Below are 18134 nucleotides of genomic sequence, written 5' to 3'. Positions count from 1 at the left end.
GTTATTAGGCCAATTAATAAGTTTACAATGGCTTCTAAGGCCATTTAATAAGCTTACAATGGCTTCAAAGTATTCAAGAGGAAAGAAGAGTTGCATGTCTCTCACTTTAAATAAAAGCTAAAAATGATTAAGCTTCGTGAGGAATGCATGTCAAAAGCTGAAACAGGCCTCTTGTGCCAAACAGTTATCAAAGTTGTGAATGCAAAGAAATAGTTCTTGGAGGACATTTAAAATGCTATTCCAGTAAACACACAAATGATAAGAAAGTGAGATAGCTATACTGATGACATGGAGAAAGTTTGAGTGGTTGGGATAGAATATCAAACAAGCGAAAACATTCTCTTAAGTCAAAGCCTAATTCTGAGCAAGACCTTAACTCTCTTCAATTCTGAGAGGGGTGAGGAAGCTGCAGAAGAAAAGCTGGGAGCTAACAGAGGTTTGTTCATGAGGTTTAGGGAAAGAAGCAGTCTCTAAACCATTAAAGTGCAAGGTAAAGCAGCAAGTGCTGATGTAGAACTGCAGCAAGTTATCCAGAAGATCTCACTAAGACAAAGGATGAAGAGAGCTACACTAAATAACATATTTCCAATGGAGAAAAAACAGCCTTATATTTGAAGAAGCCATCTAGGATTTTCACAGCTGAAGAAGAGAATTCAATGCCTGACTTCAAAGTTTCAAAGGAAAGGCTGACTCTTTTGCTAGGGGCTAATGCAGCTGGTAACTTTAAGTTAAAGCCAATGCTCATTTACCAATCAGAAAAATCATAGGTAACTTAAGAATTATTCTAAATTTGCTCTGTGCTCTGTAAATGGAGCAACAAAGCCTGGATGACAGTACATCTGTTTACAGTATAGTTTAATGAATATTGTAAGCCACCACTGAGACGTACTGCTCAGAAAAAAAGACTGCTTTCAAAATATTCTCATTACAATGCACTTAGTTATCCAATAGTTCTGATAGAGATATTCAAGAATATTAATGTTTTCAAATCTGCTAATATAACATCCATTTTGCAGCCCATGGATTAAGGAGTCATTTTAACTTTGAAGTCTTATGCTTAGCTGATAAAGTAGTGGCAGAGTTTGAATTTACTCCAATTTTGAATGAAGTTCTACTGTGGGTAAGACGCTATCAAATAGTATCATGAGCTGCAGAGACACCTTTTGTGAAAGGAAGAGTCATTCAAAAGGGCAAACTTCATTGTTGTCTTATTTTAAGTAATTACCACAACCATCCCAACCTTCCGCAACCCCAATCCATAAGCAGTCACCAACATTGAGACAAGAACCTATACTAGCAAAAAGATTATAAATTACTGAAGGCTCAGACAATCATTAGCATTTTTTGGCACTAAAGTATTTTTTATTTAAGGTATGTTAATTTTTTAGACATACTACTATTGCATACTTAATAGACTACAGTATAGTGTAAACATAACTTTTATATGTCATGGGAAACCGAAAAGTTTGTGTGACTTGCTTTATTGCAATAATTGGTTTATTGCAGTGGTCTGGAACCAAGCTCACAACATCTCTGAGGTATTACAGACATAACAGAAAACTTCCCAAGTTCTAGGAGAGACATGGGCATCCAGCTTCAGGAAGCTCAAATTTGCCTTTATTTTAATCTGTGCAGTGCCCACTTCCTCCCTTATAAAACTGTTCTCCATTAACAGCTGGCCTGGTGGGTTCTGAATCCAAGTTTAGAATTAAGTAGAAAGGGCTAGAAATCGGGATTCACGGAGCCACAGGTCCTCCCACAGGTGAAACATGAAGTCTCTCTTCTCTGGACCCTCTTACTTGTATTTAGTGAATGACTCACTCACCCTCACAATGCTCATTTCTTCCCACCCTCTCCCACTCATGTGTTTGTTAAAAGCAAATGAATCCTGTAATTTTGCAACCTCTCCCTGGAAACCATTACAAAAAAAAAAATTTGAAATGACTCTTCATCAAAAGAGTGGTTTAAATTTACCTGAAAGGAATTTCAAAATGATGGAATGAAACCACACTACAGTATTTTAATTTCTAGTTATTTTTTAAGAGGCAAGATTTAATAACAGTTTATCTAAAAGGCCTAAAGATGTATTTATTATTTGACAATTCCATTAATGTACTTAATACTGCACAGTTCCACAATGTTCTCATTATATAATGTGATAATTACTATTTGTAGCTAACAGCCAAAAAAAATCTATATATTATTATTTAGTAGAAATATAGTAACCTTTCATTATTCTACTTCACATACTCAATTTATTATAACTATAGATAAAATCCTACTGCACAGTAATTTACTCTCTTCATCCTCTCTCCTCTTTCTTGTAGATGTCATCTACCCTCCTTATTTCAACTACCACCATCAGACATGTGACTTATAAATCTCAAACTTCAGCTTAGTGAGATCTGTATTTTATTGACCTATTCCTGGTTTCACCTGCATGCCCTGCAGGTAGCTCTATCTTAGTATGTTTAAATAGAGTCTCATCTTCTTCCAACTCTTTTTCCCTAGACTAATTCCATCTCCTAACCTCCTATAATGGTACCTCTGTTTTTTTGAACCTTCCACTCATAATCTTTTTTGAAAATAGATATTTTTTTTCAATCTCCCTCCTCCTTCTCCCTCTGTGATGTCCTACTTATATCAGGTTTTTACTTAGCAGTGATTCCTTTTCTTTCTAGCCTCACCTCCTTACCTTACATTTCCCATTCCTTTTTGGTTTAGTTTCCCTTCACTTACATTGCTATATCATTAATAACCTTCAAAGACTGCTCTGATTATTTCATTCTCTTGTTCAAAAACATCCAGTTGCTTCCTATCAAATAAATGTACTTCAACCTTGTTTATCCATACTCAACTGCCAATGATTCTCATTTTCCTTTTGCTTAGTTTTTCAAGTACTTTCATACAGATCATATTTTTGATACTCATCAAAGTTCCATACAGTAAGAAATTCAGGTAAAAATATGCGCATGCTTCAAATGAGGAAAAGAGGCTAGAGAAGAAAGCCGGATTGGTTAAGAAGAAACGTTGTTTGGTCAGGAATTATTGGCTGGAAAACTGCAAAAATGTGTCTATAGCCCAGGACTCCCAACTCCCAATGCAAGGAGCTGGGCACTAAACCTTCCTCATAAAAAGGGAGTCTGGCCAAATTGGAATGCCCACTGCTCCCAAAAGCCTTTTCCTCCCTCATGCCTTCTCTCATGCAATCTTACAATACATAGTCTATTCTCCATTCATCTACATCCTTTTCATCTTTTAAAGGCTTCATCTGTTCCTCCTCTGACTCACAGAATGATTCATACAATTGGTTTTAGTCACACTCTGCTCTCTTAGTCTCCTGTTTACTGTTTCAAATTCTTACTAAAATAAGTTATTCTTGTTTAGCTTTTTACATACTTAGCTTTTCCTTTCAAGCAGATTTTAAGGATTGTGAGGTCTTGGCCTATATTGTAAATGTCTTTGTATTCCCACATATTATATTTAGTATGTGCAGAGCAAAGATTTGCTATATACATGTGGCTTTTGACACTGGATAGTTTTGAAACAGCAAGATATTTTATATACTGTTTGATTTGATTTGATTTTTGTTTTCAGACTATAATACCTGCATTATTCTGTCTAGCATCCTTCTCGTGGAAAAACTGGTATAATTTCTGCTGTTCAGTGAACCCCTGGAATGCTTTCCACATAGTTGGGACTTGCTAAATATTTACTGACTTTCACTGAATTGTTAGAATCAACTATATTAAATAGGCTACTAATGGCTAGATTGCATTACTATTCTGAGGAATTAGAAACTCATTTTTCTACTTCTTGATTTTTCATTTTGTTCTAATTCACGTATACTAAATACAGAATGTGATTTTACTTTATAACGTTGTTACTTTAAAGGAATCTAGCCATTTCTTAGAACGACTGTTCTGCCGTTTCTTTTTGAGAGCTTGCACTAATGCAAATAATTGTATTCAAAACAAAAAAGAATGGTGATTAGGTCTTTCAGCTCAGCACAAAGGAATAAAAAATATTTCATTCACACACCCAGCATGCCATGATGTATTTTCTAGCAATAGAAATGTTTTCTTCTCTAAGGTACTCCTGCTGTTGAGAAAGCTTTTCCGAGGTCAGTAAGCTTTTGAACTGCACTGAACTGAGTTACATTTACCACAGAGCTCACCAGGTTGCCTTTTACATGTCCCTGGCTTATATCTAGTATGGTAATTTTTCCAGGGTGGTCCAGGAAGCAAGCCACTTTAGCTAAAACCCCTGCGGGTTGTCACACAAAGGCAGAGAATAGATTCAGTTTGAATGTTCCTTAATTACCTTCCTAAGACTGACAGTAAAGATTAGTGAATGGTTGTTAACACTGAGTTAATACTGACCCTAGTAAACCAATACTACAGTATTAAGTTGTAACATTACTGAAGTACTGAGGACCAAGGATATTGGTGTAAGATGTTTAAGGATATCTGCACAAAATGAGAGCATTATTCTTTTTTTAAAAAAAACTTTAAGTTCCGGTGTCCATGTGTAGAACGTGCAGGTTAGTTACAGAGGTATACACGTGCCACAGTGGTTTACTGCACCCATCACACCGTCATCTACATTAGGTATTTCTCCTAATGCTATCCCTCCCTACAGAGCATTATTCTTAACAATTGTGTTGTTCATGTGTAAACATGCTGCAGTATAAAAATTTTAGCTGTGTCTTAAAGATGCAACCTAGGTTTTATCAAGCCGTGTTGCTGTACAGATTCCAGCACCCCTGCCCTACTCGCACACAGTTAAGAGTTAGTCAGCACAGAGAAAAGCTTTGGCCCCAGCTGGACGTTTCAGACATTGCAACGAAGAGAAGTCACTAGTAATCCAGGGCTTGGTCTACCACTCTGCAAGCACAAAAACATCATTTCATAATTTTATTGAGAGACAATATAGCTTTAGAGAACCAATTCACATGTAAAATTTCAAATTTGCCCTGAGTTACAAAGTCATAAGGAGGTCCAGAGTTCAAAAGGGCTGACTAGATGCAGCTAGTCCCTGCCTCATCCATGGAAAGAATCAATATAGCAAATATTCACACTTTGAATAGACAATCTAAGAGACCATATTGAGATTCAACAGAGAAGCAATGGGAAGCACCAGAAGCAAAGAAGGAGAGGGAAGCAGGGCAGCCTGCTCAGCTGGGATTGGCTGGGAGCTGGGAGAACCTCCCACAAGTGGGGAAAAGGTAAGTGACAGACTGCCAGGGCTCCATATTCCCTCTGCAGACTTTCACAATCCCAGCTACAGGACAGCCCCTCGACCTATGCAGGCCTTGCGACTGTCATAGGGAGCAGCCTACAGGTTGCACAGAGGCATTGCTCTAGAGAGGAAACTCAAGCTGAGTACCACAGGCTTCTGAGCCTTCAGTAGCTACAGCTTGGTGCCATTCTGAGAGCCAAGCCCCCAAAAGACTGTATCTTGCCCTGGAGCTGATGCTGCCACTGCTGCAACCATGCTGAGGAGGGGCAGGGACTGAGCATCTTCACCTACCTCCAGAAAGAAATTTTACTGCCATTGCTGTGGGCTGTGGTGGGACTGAGGTGCAATCAAACTGCACTCCCCACAACTACCTATCTACAATGTTCCCACTGAGTGTAGCCCTGCCTTCCTGGTGGCAGGCCCACAGGTGGGGATATCCTGAAAGCCCAGCCTTCAAAGGTCTGCATTATGCCCTGGAGCTGGGGCTGATGTTGCCATTGCTGTGCTGGCCCAAAACGGAGAAGAGAGACCGAGCAGATCACTGTCACTGTTGCAGGCTGCTGTGGGACTGAGGAGCAAGGAAACCATGTATCCCATAGCTACTTCCTTACTCTGTTCCCACTGGGAGTGGCTCCACTTGCCCTGGTGGCAGGCCCACAGTAATCTGCTGCTGCCCACACCTGAATACTCCACTGGTGGCCTGGGGACAACCCCACTTCTGCTTATCAAAGCCAGCACCTGAACACACTACCAAGGGTCCTGAAGACAAATCTACCAGCCTGGTCCAGTCCTCTCAGTATTTGAATATACCATCCAGGGGTCTGGAAATCACCCAGCCCAGTGTGCCACTGTTGGAACCTGAACACTCTTGGGATCTGAGGTTGAGGCAAATCAACCTGCCGATCTCATCACACAGCTGACATCTACCCATGTGTGCCTGCCCAATCTGTTGCAGCCACTACAACAAACATCTTTGGTTCCAGTGGGTTGCTTCAGCACTGCTACTGCCATCTCCCACATTATATCCACTGTCCAGAAAACCAAGAACCCTCCCACATGCCTGGTCCACCACTGCCACTGACAGCATCTGAACAAGCCACATGAAAGCCACTGAACTGGCCCACCATGACCCACTAATACTGGTGCCAGCATATACTACCTTGGGGCCCAGAGACAGGCATGCTCAGCTTACCACCTGCCACCCCTGGGGCCCAAAGACTGGCCCACCTGGCATCCCAGTTCCCAGAACAACTTCAGCATAGCCTCCACTAATAATGACACCCTAGCTAAAGAGAAATCACAGATACCACTGATGCTATTTACAGTCAATAAAATCATATGAATATTACACTACTGCATGCACCTAAAATCAAAGGTAATGCACCCTCCCCAACCAAAAACATATATACATCTTCAAGAAAAAGTCATCCCCTACAAAAGCAAATTCAAAAAATTAGAAGCAACGGTTATACCAGATGCACAGATATCAACATAAGGACCCAGGAAACATGAAAAAGCTAAATAAGACTGTGGCTGTCCTCAGTGGGTTACATTTGATTGCCCACACAGAGACAGGTGATATAAAGTGGAAATTTGAAACTGAAACCCCAAGAATAAAGTTTGGGTACCAGAGAAGTTATGTGAGTTAGAATAAAAGTCCATCCTCTTATGGAGCTTATTGTTTCTGCCTAGGTTCTGGATTGGGGGAAAAAAATCTCAATAGGCCTCTCTAATATACAGATTTGGGGTCCTAATGCACACTATTTGGCATTATAACTCCTCAAATTAAAAAAATACATATTAACCCTGGCAAATATAGAAGCAAAACTGCTCTCAGGGTTTAATCCCTGAACTAGGATTGTATAGGCTTTCCACACATGAAGTCGCATTGAAAATCTGTCCATAAGACTAAATTATTGTGCACAAGAAAATAATATACCATGTGCAAGAAGCAGTTGAAGCAATAAACATAAGATTTGGACCTTAGATCTTCAACAATAAAATTGTACTACAAAGGTTATAAAATAAATATCTAAATTATTAAATACATGAAAAAGAAACTATATGAAGAAGAGGATAAAGTATGAAAGTCAAAGACAAACATAAAGGAACTCCACACAGATCTTCTCAAAATGCAAATATAGTTATCGAAATAAACCTTAGTGGCTGGGTTAAGTAGTGAATTAGACATAGATATAGAGAGAATTACCCAGCTGGAAGACAAGTCTGAGGGAAGAACAGAAATTAATAAAATACAAAATAAAAAAAATAGAAATTTCCAAAAGAAAAGTCAGAGCCAAACATAGTATTTTTGTTTGAAAAAAAAACTTGAATAAGATATAAAAAGTTCTGGAAAGATAAATTGAAAGAGAAAAGGAAAAGAGAGAGAGACAGAGAGAGAGGATAAAAGAGCATTATTAGTAATAAAATGGAGACATAAATAGACATGCAACAGAGACTTTTAATAATTTTATGATAATAAATTAACACTATTATTTTGAAAATGTAGATAATATAGACAACTTTCTTAGAAAAAAAAATACTTTAACAAAACTTAAGAAGAAATAACCATATAAGAAAGCCAAACAACAGACCAAAATCTAGCTACATATATACAGGTAGATTTATAATTTTACAAAAGCTGCAAAATTAAATTATCTCAGTCTTATTTGAAGTTTACAGATAAAGAAACAAGGAAGATAGCACCTCAACTCAATTAATGAGGCCATTATAAACTTTATTCTAAAAACAGATTTAAAGCTCCATATACATGCAAAAATACTAAATGAAATATTCTTAAATTTAATCCAGCAATTTATAAAACTATGTCATGAACAAGTAAGTTTCTTCAAGCATATATGGATAGCTTAACACTAGCAAATCTAAAAATGCAATTCATTACACTAATAGACTGAAGGAAAGGATTATTTAATACATTCAATACATGCAGAAATTTTTATAATGTTTAATACTTATTCCTGATAAAATCTCCTCTCAAACTAAATGTTTTCTTAACCTGATAAAATGTTACTAGAATCTTATAGTGTACATCACTCTAAATGGCGAACCATTATAAGATTTTCATTTTCAATGAGAAAAAGACAAAAATGCCTGCTCCACTGCTTCCATCAAACATCATACTAAAGGGCACAATATCACCAAAGAAACATGTAAAACAATGTTGAGAATTGTCAAAGAAAAGACAAACTGTGATGAGTGAATGAAAAGAAATGATTGAGCTGTAAGTGCAGGTCCTAGGGACTGTAAGTCAATATAGTCAATTCTATAAAGAGTTGACATTTGATATCGTAGCCATTTCTTAAGTAACAGAAGATCTTCTGAGAGTATTTTTTTACTAAAGTGCTATAAATCATCATTTAGTTAGAAAGATAGTCTCTGAAACATTCAGCCAAAAGGATTCTGTGGGGAAGCAGCCCTGGATAAAGTATAATATTAATAGATAAGCCACCCCAAACTTATTTCTTATTAAATTTCTTATTGAATGGAATGTTAAACTGGATAACTGCAACTTTAATCTCAGGGTGGAGAAGATTAAGCCTCAAGTTAAGCTTGTACCATCTGCTGTGTTAAGTAGTCCAAGGAATAATTCCCTCTGGTAAGTTACAATGATCTCACTGTGAGCTTCTGAAGACTTGAAAACATGGTAGTCAAAGAGCTGTAAACTGGGTTTATTTTGCTAGTGCTATTTCAAGTAACTGTAATGAAAGAAAATAACCCCCTAAATGAGTGCCAGGATATGACAGAGTAGAGGTTTATCCACAGTAGAGGTCCTAATGGACTTGGTCTCATCTCTTTTCAGTACTATCCTTCTCTTCCTCCTTACATATGATGTGCTTTCATTTTCTTCCTTAATTTCTTGGTCCGTCCTGTTCTTACTCCTCAGTCTGTCTTTGATTTGCTCTCATGAGGCCCATCCTCCCTGTACCACCTCCTTTGTTCCTCCCCTTTTCTTCCTCCTTTTCCTTATCCTGTGACTGGATTGATTATTGCATTTTTAAGAATTGTAATGTTTGCTGAATAACATAATAAATATTTCTCTTAATTAGGAAATAACTTTAATCTTTATAAGTTTCTCAATCATTACACCACCAGAAGAGATTAAACCACACTTACTTATTTTTTTCTTTTTAGTGCATTACTGGCTTTTGATTGGGGAAAGTGGAAGGTGCCTATCTTCCTTTTGATGGGAAAGTTTACTGTCAACACTTTTGGGTTTTGTGCTGAGGAAAGGTGTGGTAAGAGGTTAGGAAAGATTAAATTGGTGGCAATGGAAACCAAGGTGTGGGTAGAAAGAGATATGAGGCTGTGGGACCTGTGAGAAGTTTGTTTATAATCTACATCCGAGATGAAAATGTTAGAAGTGGAAGGTAAATGACAGATGGGAGAAAACAGAGCAGTATACACAGGACTTCTGATTTATTACATAGTGGTTGGGTGAATGAAGAAGGAGCATTCCTGACAAACTTCTGGTCTAATGTTTGCATGGTACTCTGTAGCCTCGAAATCAAAGTCCATAGCACCCAAATTTACCAGCCCTGTGTTCTGGGGTTAATAATGTTCTGGCCTTTCACTACCCTACTTATAATGCCACTTGCCTTGTCTACACCAGTGGATTGTGAAACTCTGATAAGACACCGACAATAGTAAAATGTTCTATGACTATTATATGATAGGACCATACCAATGGTTCCTCCACCTCCTCACCACTGGAGACGTGTTTTAAAGGTGGAGTGATAGCATGGAAAGGTCATGATTTGGGTGCCATGATACTGGCTTTGCTCTATACTGGCTTTGTAAGTTCAAATTAACCAACTAGTCTCTCTAAGTGTCAGTTTTGTCATCTGTAAAATAGATATAATGGCATCATCCTTCAATTTGCAGATTTAGAGATACATTTATGAAAATGCCTGGCACCTAATAAATGTTTTTTTCTGTACCTTTGTGTTTTTTTCTGCATGTGCATACAATAGCAATCATACAGGAAAGATTTTTTGCCAACAAAACAAACTGAACTAAAGTCAACATGAATTACATTTTTAAATTTTAGATTAAATCTACCTTTTTCTACCTGTAACAACTGATAGGTTATCTAAAGAGTAGATAGGCATTTAGCATGGACTATTGGATTTTTTTAGACTGATATTCAAAATATTAGCTCTTTCTCTAAGGTAGATTAAAGTTAAGATAAAATTTTTACACTTTATTTAAATACGGAATAAAACTTTTTATTACACTAATAAATTCAGGCAACTTAAAAATATTAGAGCAGCTCATACGTATAGGGTATTATATAAATTTAAGGTAGAATCAAGGCTTTCTTTGATATCTCTGAAAAAATAAGTCCTAATTTTTAGTGTTTTCAAACATTGTCAGTAAAAAACAGATGTTGTTATATATTTTACGGAATTGTTAGGATCATAAAGCACAATCATATGCAAAGGTAGCAGAAGTTGGGAAGGGAGGAGAAAGGGAGGGTGTGGAGAGTGATTAGTTAAAGGACACAAAATTACAGCTAGATAAGAAGAGTCAGTTCTGGTGTTCTATACCACTGTAGGAGGACTCTAGTTAATGATAATATGTTATGTATTTTCAACTAGCTATAAGGATATTGAAAGTTCCCAACACAAAGAAATGATACGTGTTTGACATAATGGACATGCTAATTATGCTGATCTGATCAGTATATTTTATATGTGTCTAAACGTCATTATGTATCCTATGAATATGCATAATTATTTGTCAATTTAAGAAACAAAATAAAATGAATCAAAAACAAATGGCAGAAACTAGAAGAAATTTTAACAATGTACAGTAAAAGGCATAATATTTATTATTCTCACAGCTGCTATAAATCAGTAAGAAAATCAATTTGTATATAGACAATTGAAAGAAATACAAAGATCCAATAAACCTCAAAGATTTTTTTTTTAAAGAATGTACAGGGGAGCCAGCACCATGCCTGGCACAGAGTATAAGCTCACAGGACACATTACCACCTTCACCTCTCACACGCTTCGTCATGTAACTATCAAAGACCTTTCCTGGTAGATTATACTTCCTGAGTTTGGTCTTTTGACTGGCCTCCAGCTTCTTTCCAATCTGAAAGACTCATCCTCCAGTTTCTTTCTCTTTCATCTACCAGGAGGAAAATTTCAAGGAGGAAAGAAAACTAGCCCAGTGTTAGGGAGTCCCATCTGCCAGTTTACTGCTTTCTGCTTTACTTACAAGAGTATCCACAATCTTTCCTTTTGCTCTCTCTATCCACACAAAAAAGTACAAACTGTTTCTTGAACTGGGAAGATTAAGATCATTTTGCTCCCTTCTCTATTTCTACTTCATGGCAATTTAGTTTCTCTGGGGAAGAATGATCTAGGATATTCCCTCCCTCCTATTTTGGGGCAGAGTGGCCTGTTGGACTTAGTTTTCTGTATATTTATTAGTTATTCATTTAACAGCCTTGTCTGACAGGTTTATTTGAAAAAGCTTCAAACACTGAGATTAAGGTTACAAAACATAAGCTTTTAAAAGCAAAACAAAACAAAAAACTAAGAAGGAAATAAATTAGATTTCAATTCTTCACCATGAAATGTTAAAAGTTTAATCACCTAATGGTAAATGGCACGGTGAAAGAAACTGCACAGGGGAAAAACACACGTAGTTGTGACTTTTGCCCTTTAAAAGCATTAAATCAAAGGAGACAAACTGACAGATGCAGCCAACTTTGAAACCTAATCGTATGAAAAAGCCAAACATAAAATAAATGTGTATATTATCACTGTTTTAGACTCCAATTTTTTCTATCTAGAAAGTTGTTCCTGGTGTTGATCTTCCAAGTAAGAAGAATTTTCAGGTAAATTAGTACTCACCATCGTCTTTGTCAGGAAGGATTGTAACCTGAGCCCCTGGGAACTCTGATCCGATTCTCCCTCCCATGGGCATGCTCAGAAGGACATGGAAGGTTTCCTCCTCCTCATACAAGGAGTCGTCAATTATGACTATCCGACACAGTTTCTCCCGTTCATCTTTGTCAAAGCGGACAACACTGGTGTGGTCCTCAGGCCTGGATATGTAATCAGAGTAAGATAACACAGAAGTTGGCACAGTTCCAGTTGCTGTTCCTGGAGGCAGAGAGGATTCAAAAGATTTTTATGTAGAACATAAGACAAAGATATCTCCAGACACAATTATTTTCATACACAGCATTTTAATGGGCAGTTAGTAGACATGAACACCCCTAGAATTGCCATAGCAACTCTATACTCCTCTAGTATCTTGAGCCAACTTGAGAATGACCTCAAGCCTATACACCTGTAAGGAATATTACATTTCCAGTGTTCTCTCCTGTCTTTTCTATCAATGAACTTTAGCTCAACACAATGTTACAAATTAATAGCCCCTACTATTCAAAAGCTTACTATGTAGGGGCAAAGTGCCACGTTTTTCACATACTTGCCTCCTTAATCCTCTCAACCACTCTACTGGGCTTTACACATTTGGAAACCGAGGTTTTGAGAAGTTGAACCACTTGCTCTGGGACCTAGAGTTCAAGGCTGGTCCTGAAGTTGGCTTTTAATAACTGTTCTATACTGCCCCTCAAATCATATATCCATGAATGAAAGTTTTAGCAAATGTCTACTCTGATATCAGCATATATGATTTTTGCTTTTGCATTTTTAGAAAATCTACTTATTTCCTAGAAAGGTATCTAGTATACTAGTGAATATTATATATTAATTTTTATTTTACATTACATAAAATCACCTTCTATAGGATGCTTGCTCATGAGCAAAGCAAACATTTTAATATTACTTTGAAAGTAGTCTCAAACTGGTTTTAAATTAGTTCCTTTTCCTTGGACATGCATCACTTTGCCTCTTTTTTTTTTAAAAAAAAAACAGTAACACATTTCTACTTGAGCAGGTTTGGGTGGGCTGTAGTTCTTTGCAATCCAAAAAGCCTTGAATATTGCAGTAAGCGACCAAGTGAAATCAGAAAGAGGACTCCTCAAAGGTGAAACTCTGAAGACAGACTTCTAAATGAATCCTTTTTTTGTATTTATGGAAAATTAATAAATATACCCTTTGTGGCAAAATGTTATAGCTCCAACATGTTAAAAAGGCTCATTTATATTTTTCGGGACTTATCTTAGGTTTTTGGCAAATTGAGCTACCTTGTTGGGTATAACAGAGCACCATTAACTCCTGGCTCCCATCTCCGCTCCTCCTGATGGGAATGAACAGCTCACCAACGTCTTCTTCAATGGAGTATTTGGACTGGGGAATAAATACAGTTGATTCTAAAGCGAAAACACAATTGCAGGGACTATTATATTTGTTTGAGCTTCTTACCACTGAAACAATCATACACAATTAAAATTTCTCTAATGATTGATATTTTTCTCCTTGAATATTCTTTAGAACAACATAGTGGGAGGAAAAGGAAGAAGAAGAGGGGAAAAGAATTGGATATAAAGTGTGTAGGCACTGGGCCAGTGAATTCTTAAATCTAAAAACAAAACCCAACATGGCTTTTATCTCTAGTAATTGCTTTCTTCTAAATTAGTAAGTCTTGCTGACACAGTTTTTTATAAATCTAACTTTGTTCTCTTGGCACACATTAACACCTTCCAATGGAATACAATTTGAGAGGTGGAAATGACCTCAAAAGCCACCGTGTCCCACCTCCCACTTTACAGATGAGGAAACTCAAGCTTGTGCAGTTGAACTCATTTGTCAATGGCTGGCCATGTCAGAATTGTAACTCGGATCTTGAAATGTCTGTTCTGTTGTTTTTTTCATCCAAAGTGTGCTCCTTTTGGACAATTCATGATGAAAATTACAATAATACATTGCTCATTCAACATTTTAAAACAACAGCTGTTCCTTAGAATTGATAAATCTATTTATCAGCTATAAAAAGTATTTCCGTGGTTCCCTTTCACCCCGGCAGAATAACATATACAACATTACCAATGATTCTTTTTAACATAGTAAAAAAGCATGCTAAATGATAAAAATGGGATAATTTGTTTAAAAAATGCAGTTATTGTGTAAAATGATAAAAACCATTTAGTACAATGGTTTGACTATGTAAACCCTAAACAGATACTCTGGTATTTGACTGGGAGTCTGTTTCAGTGAGACTCACACCCACACAGAAAACACTTCATGATTATTTTTAAAATAATTAAACATATGATTTTCAATAATTATAGAAGACTGTTGAGCAGTGGATATAGCCTTGGAGTTCCATGCTCTACCCTGCTCCACCCTGTGCTGTGCCCCAGGGGCTGGCAAACGGGAACCACATCTAATGTTTCCCTTACACTCTGGCTCCTGGTTGGGTCAGCCAATGGGGAAAACAGGAAGGAGCTTGGAGGGCAAGAGCAGAGTGGGCCAGGTGTTTATTCCCTTGGTTTCCCTCAGGGTTTCCAGAGCTGGCTGCACACCCTCCATAAAAGGTTAGAGTGCCTGGCTCTCTAACCTCTGTGCTCTGGCTCAGCTAGCCTCACCTGTCCTGTGCCTAGGGGTGGTGATGAGGCTGCTCTCATTAGCCTTAAAGCAGTTTACCATGCCTAGGTGTTAACAGGTCTTTGCCCTCTCCTTTCTAAAATAGTCATGTGATTCAATCCTTTCTAAATTACTCATTTTAAGTGTGCCATTTGTTTTCTCCTGGGGTTGTGACTGGCATACTAATTTTTTAAATGTCCTCATTTTCAGAAATCTGTGAATATAAAATTTTGTAACTATTTATCAAATATTGGTTGGGTGACATCAACTTGCCAAACACTGCGCAGGGGACACAGAAGTAACAAAATCCTTTTCCTCATGGGGCTTTTAATTACAGTTGAGAGGTGGGGAGGACAAGAAAATATGTATACAAGAAAACAGGTAGCCTATTAGGGCGCAACAAGTTACATGAAGAAAATAAAATGTGCTGAGGTGACAGTGAGGGCTGTGGCTGGACATAGTCTGAGTGGAGGGGTCGATGACACAAAGGAACATTGCAACAAATGTCTCTGTAGAATTAGTACCACATTTGAGCTGAGATTGGAAGGTAGTAATAAAATGTCCTATATGAATAACTTAAGAGAATTCCAGGTAAATGGATGGACAAGTGAAAAAGGCCTCGGGCCAGATTGTACCAAGTCTTTACAATGATCAGCCAGGAGGCCACTGTGCTGGGCAAGGAGGCGAGCATAAGACACGAGGCTAGAGAGGTGGTGAAGGGGTGGGTGGTGGGAAGATCACGTGAGCCCATCAGGACTATCGGAAGGACTTTGGTTTTTACTCATTGTTAAGATATGGAAATAAACAAAGATCAGCTGGGATGAGAACACGCATATGCTGTTTATTCAGAGCTTGCTATAGCAATGGAGTCAGCCACTGTCACCTGTGTTTTGATAAAGACTCAAAGACAGGCAGAGATGTGGGAATGCCTAATAGTGGAAAAAAGGGAAGGCTTCAGGAGTGCCCTGAATGGAGGCTGCTGACATGAGGAAGCTCTAGTGAATTAACTAGAAGTGAAGTATCCAATGGTTAGAGGTGCACATCTGGCTCTGTCTGGTTGTTCCAAAATTTCAAGTGGAGACAAAAATTAGGAAAGCCATCATCAGATCCTGACCACTGGGGGCTGATTGCCAAAGAAGTTGTCTTTGGCTTTCTGGTTGCTGTAGTCTGTGCCACAGAGCTGTGTTTTAATGTTTGGTCTGGCTACTGGCTGTTTACATATTCAGTCTTTCAATATGAAACCATGGGAAGTCTTTGGACATGGGAGGAAGGGTGCCATAATCTGACATTCTTTAAGAACATAAGTTGTGGCTGCTGTAAGATAAAGAGACACTAGGTCCAGGAGTTGAAGTAAGGAGCCTGATCAGGAGATTTCACAACTATACAGGCAAGCGATCAGAGAAGCTTTGACCAGGCAGTAGCAGTGGAGGTGGAATGACAGGGCTGCAGGCAGGAATATAAAGGCAGAGCCATTCAAGTTTCTGATGGACCAGCTGTGGTATGTGCAAGAAACAGAAGAATCAAGGATAACTCCAAGTTTTGTTGACTTGACCAACCAGAAAGATGAAATTGCTGTTTCTAGAGATGAGGAAGACTGCAGGAGAAACAGATTTAGGAGTGGAAATCCATAGTTCCATTTGTACATATTAAAATTGAGGTTCCTTTTAAATATCCAAGCTGACATGTTAAATTAGCCATCTGGGTATAGAATCATGGATATCAGTGGAGAGGTCTGAATGGAAATCTAAACTGAACATGTTGATGGTATGTAGAGCCATGAGTCAGAATAAAATCATATAGATAGATAAATTAGAGAATGGATTTGGGACTCACCATGGGGCACTTAAAAGTCAGGGAGATACAGAAAACCGAGCAATGAGGCTGAGAAGAAGTCCTAGTGATGAGGACACCCAGAGGAGTGTGGGCCCCGGAGGCCAGTTACAAAAAGCATATCAAGAAAACAGGGGTGACCAGTTGTTTCAAAAGCTACTAACATGTCACATGAGTGAAGAACTGAGAGGTGATCCTCAGAGTTAGCAAATGGAAGTCACCAGAGGTTGGTTATTTTCACCAGAACTGTCAGTGACGAAAAGGGGGAACGAAGCCTGAACAAATAGGTTTAAGAGACAGTGTGAGGAGGGGAACAGGTGACAACAGGCATAGGCATTTACTTCAAGAAGTTTTGTTTTAAATGGAAATAAGTGACATGGAGAAAAACGTCTTTGCTGGGTTTTACTTTCTATTTTCTTACTCATGTATCAGCAATCTTGGTGGGTAGGGAGGTCCTTACCATCACTCAGACAGCAAAAATATGAAATGCTTCACAGATTTGCTTGTCATCCTTGCAAAGGGGCTGAGCTAACTTCAATTTCAGTATATGACCTTCCCAGGTGAGCACTTGGTTTAAAAAAAAAAAAATATATATATATATATATATATATCTGTGTGTGTGTATATATATATATGTGTGTGTATATATATTTTAATTTACTTTAAGTTCTGGCATACAAGTGCAGAATGTGTAGGTTTGTTGCATAGGTATACATGTGCCATGGTGGTTGTGGTTTTTTTTTTTGAAACGGAGTCTCGCTCTGTCTCCCAGGCTAGAGTGCAATGGCATGATCTCGGCTCACTGCTACCTCCACCTTTCAGGTTTAAATGATTCTTCTGCCTCAGCCTCTTGAGTAGCTGAGATTATAGGTGTGTGCCACTACACCTGGCTGATTTTTGTATTTTTAGTACAGACAGGGTTTTACCATGTTGGCCAGGCTGGTCGCAAACTCCTGATCTCAGGTGATCCACCTACCTTGGCCTCCCAAAGCGCTCCACGTGCATTTGTCCTAATTCTCTCCCTCCCCTTGCCCCTCATCTACAGACCCTGGTGTGGGTTGTTCCCCTCCCTGTGTCCAGGTATTCTCACTGTCCAACTTCCACTTATGAGTGAAAACATGTGGTGTTTGGTTTTCCTGTTCCTGTGTTAGTTTGCTGAGAATGTCGGTTTATTTTTAAGATGAGTTTTAGTAAGAGCAAGAATTACACCTATTTTTATGAAGTAAGGATTTTACCAAATATAAAATTTCAACATAGGAATTATCATGACCTGAGTACAAATAATACGCAAGTATCACTGAAAATTCAAGTCAAATATTCAATTCGTTTCAGTGAGTTTCTTTTCATTAACTATGAAAATGTCCTCTAGTATCACCTAGATTTTGGTAGTCTTCAGGTCATGGACTCCATGGCATTAGTATGAAATATTACAGAAAGTTTGATTTATTAGGGTTTTTGTTAACTTATTTTTAAGTTCAGGGGTATAAGTGCAGGTTTGTTACATAAATAATTGTGTGCCATGGTGGTTTGCTG

The 18134-nt window shown here is 38.0% G+C and overlaps 1 protein-coding gene across 1 annotated transcript in view; it reads right to left on the bottom strand.

Annotated features, from left to right (window-relative positions):
• FREM2 (FRAS1 related extracellular matrix 2) overlaps positions 1–18134 on the bottom strand; it is a 183090-nt gene that overhangs the window by 74416 nt on the left and 90540 nt on the right. Inside the window, exons 5-6 of the mRNA XM_032294524.1 lie at positions 13433–13558; positions 12129–12380 (exon numbers count right to left, since the gene is read on the bottom strand). Of these exons, the coding sequence (XP_032150415.1) occupies positions 12129–12380; positions 13433–13558 (378 nt within the window). The remainder of the gene's footprint in view (positions 1–12128; positions 12381–13432; positions 13559–18134) is intronic.

The sequence above is a fragment of the Sapajus apella genome, unplaced genomic scaffold (genome assembly GCF_009761245.1).
Source record: "Sapajus apella isolate SASKATOON/1434 unplaced genomic scaffold, GSC_monkey_1.0 scaffold32, whole genome shotgun sequence".
NCBI lineage: Eukaryota > Metazoa > Chordata > Mammalia > Primates > Cebidae > Sapajus > Sapajus apella.
This window is presented reverse-complemented; position numbering and strand designations above follow the sequence as displayed.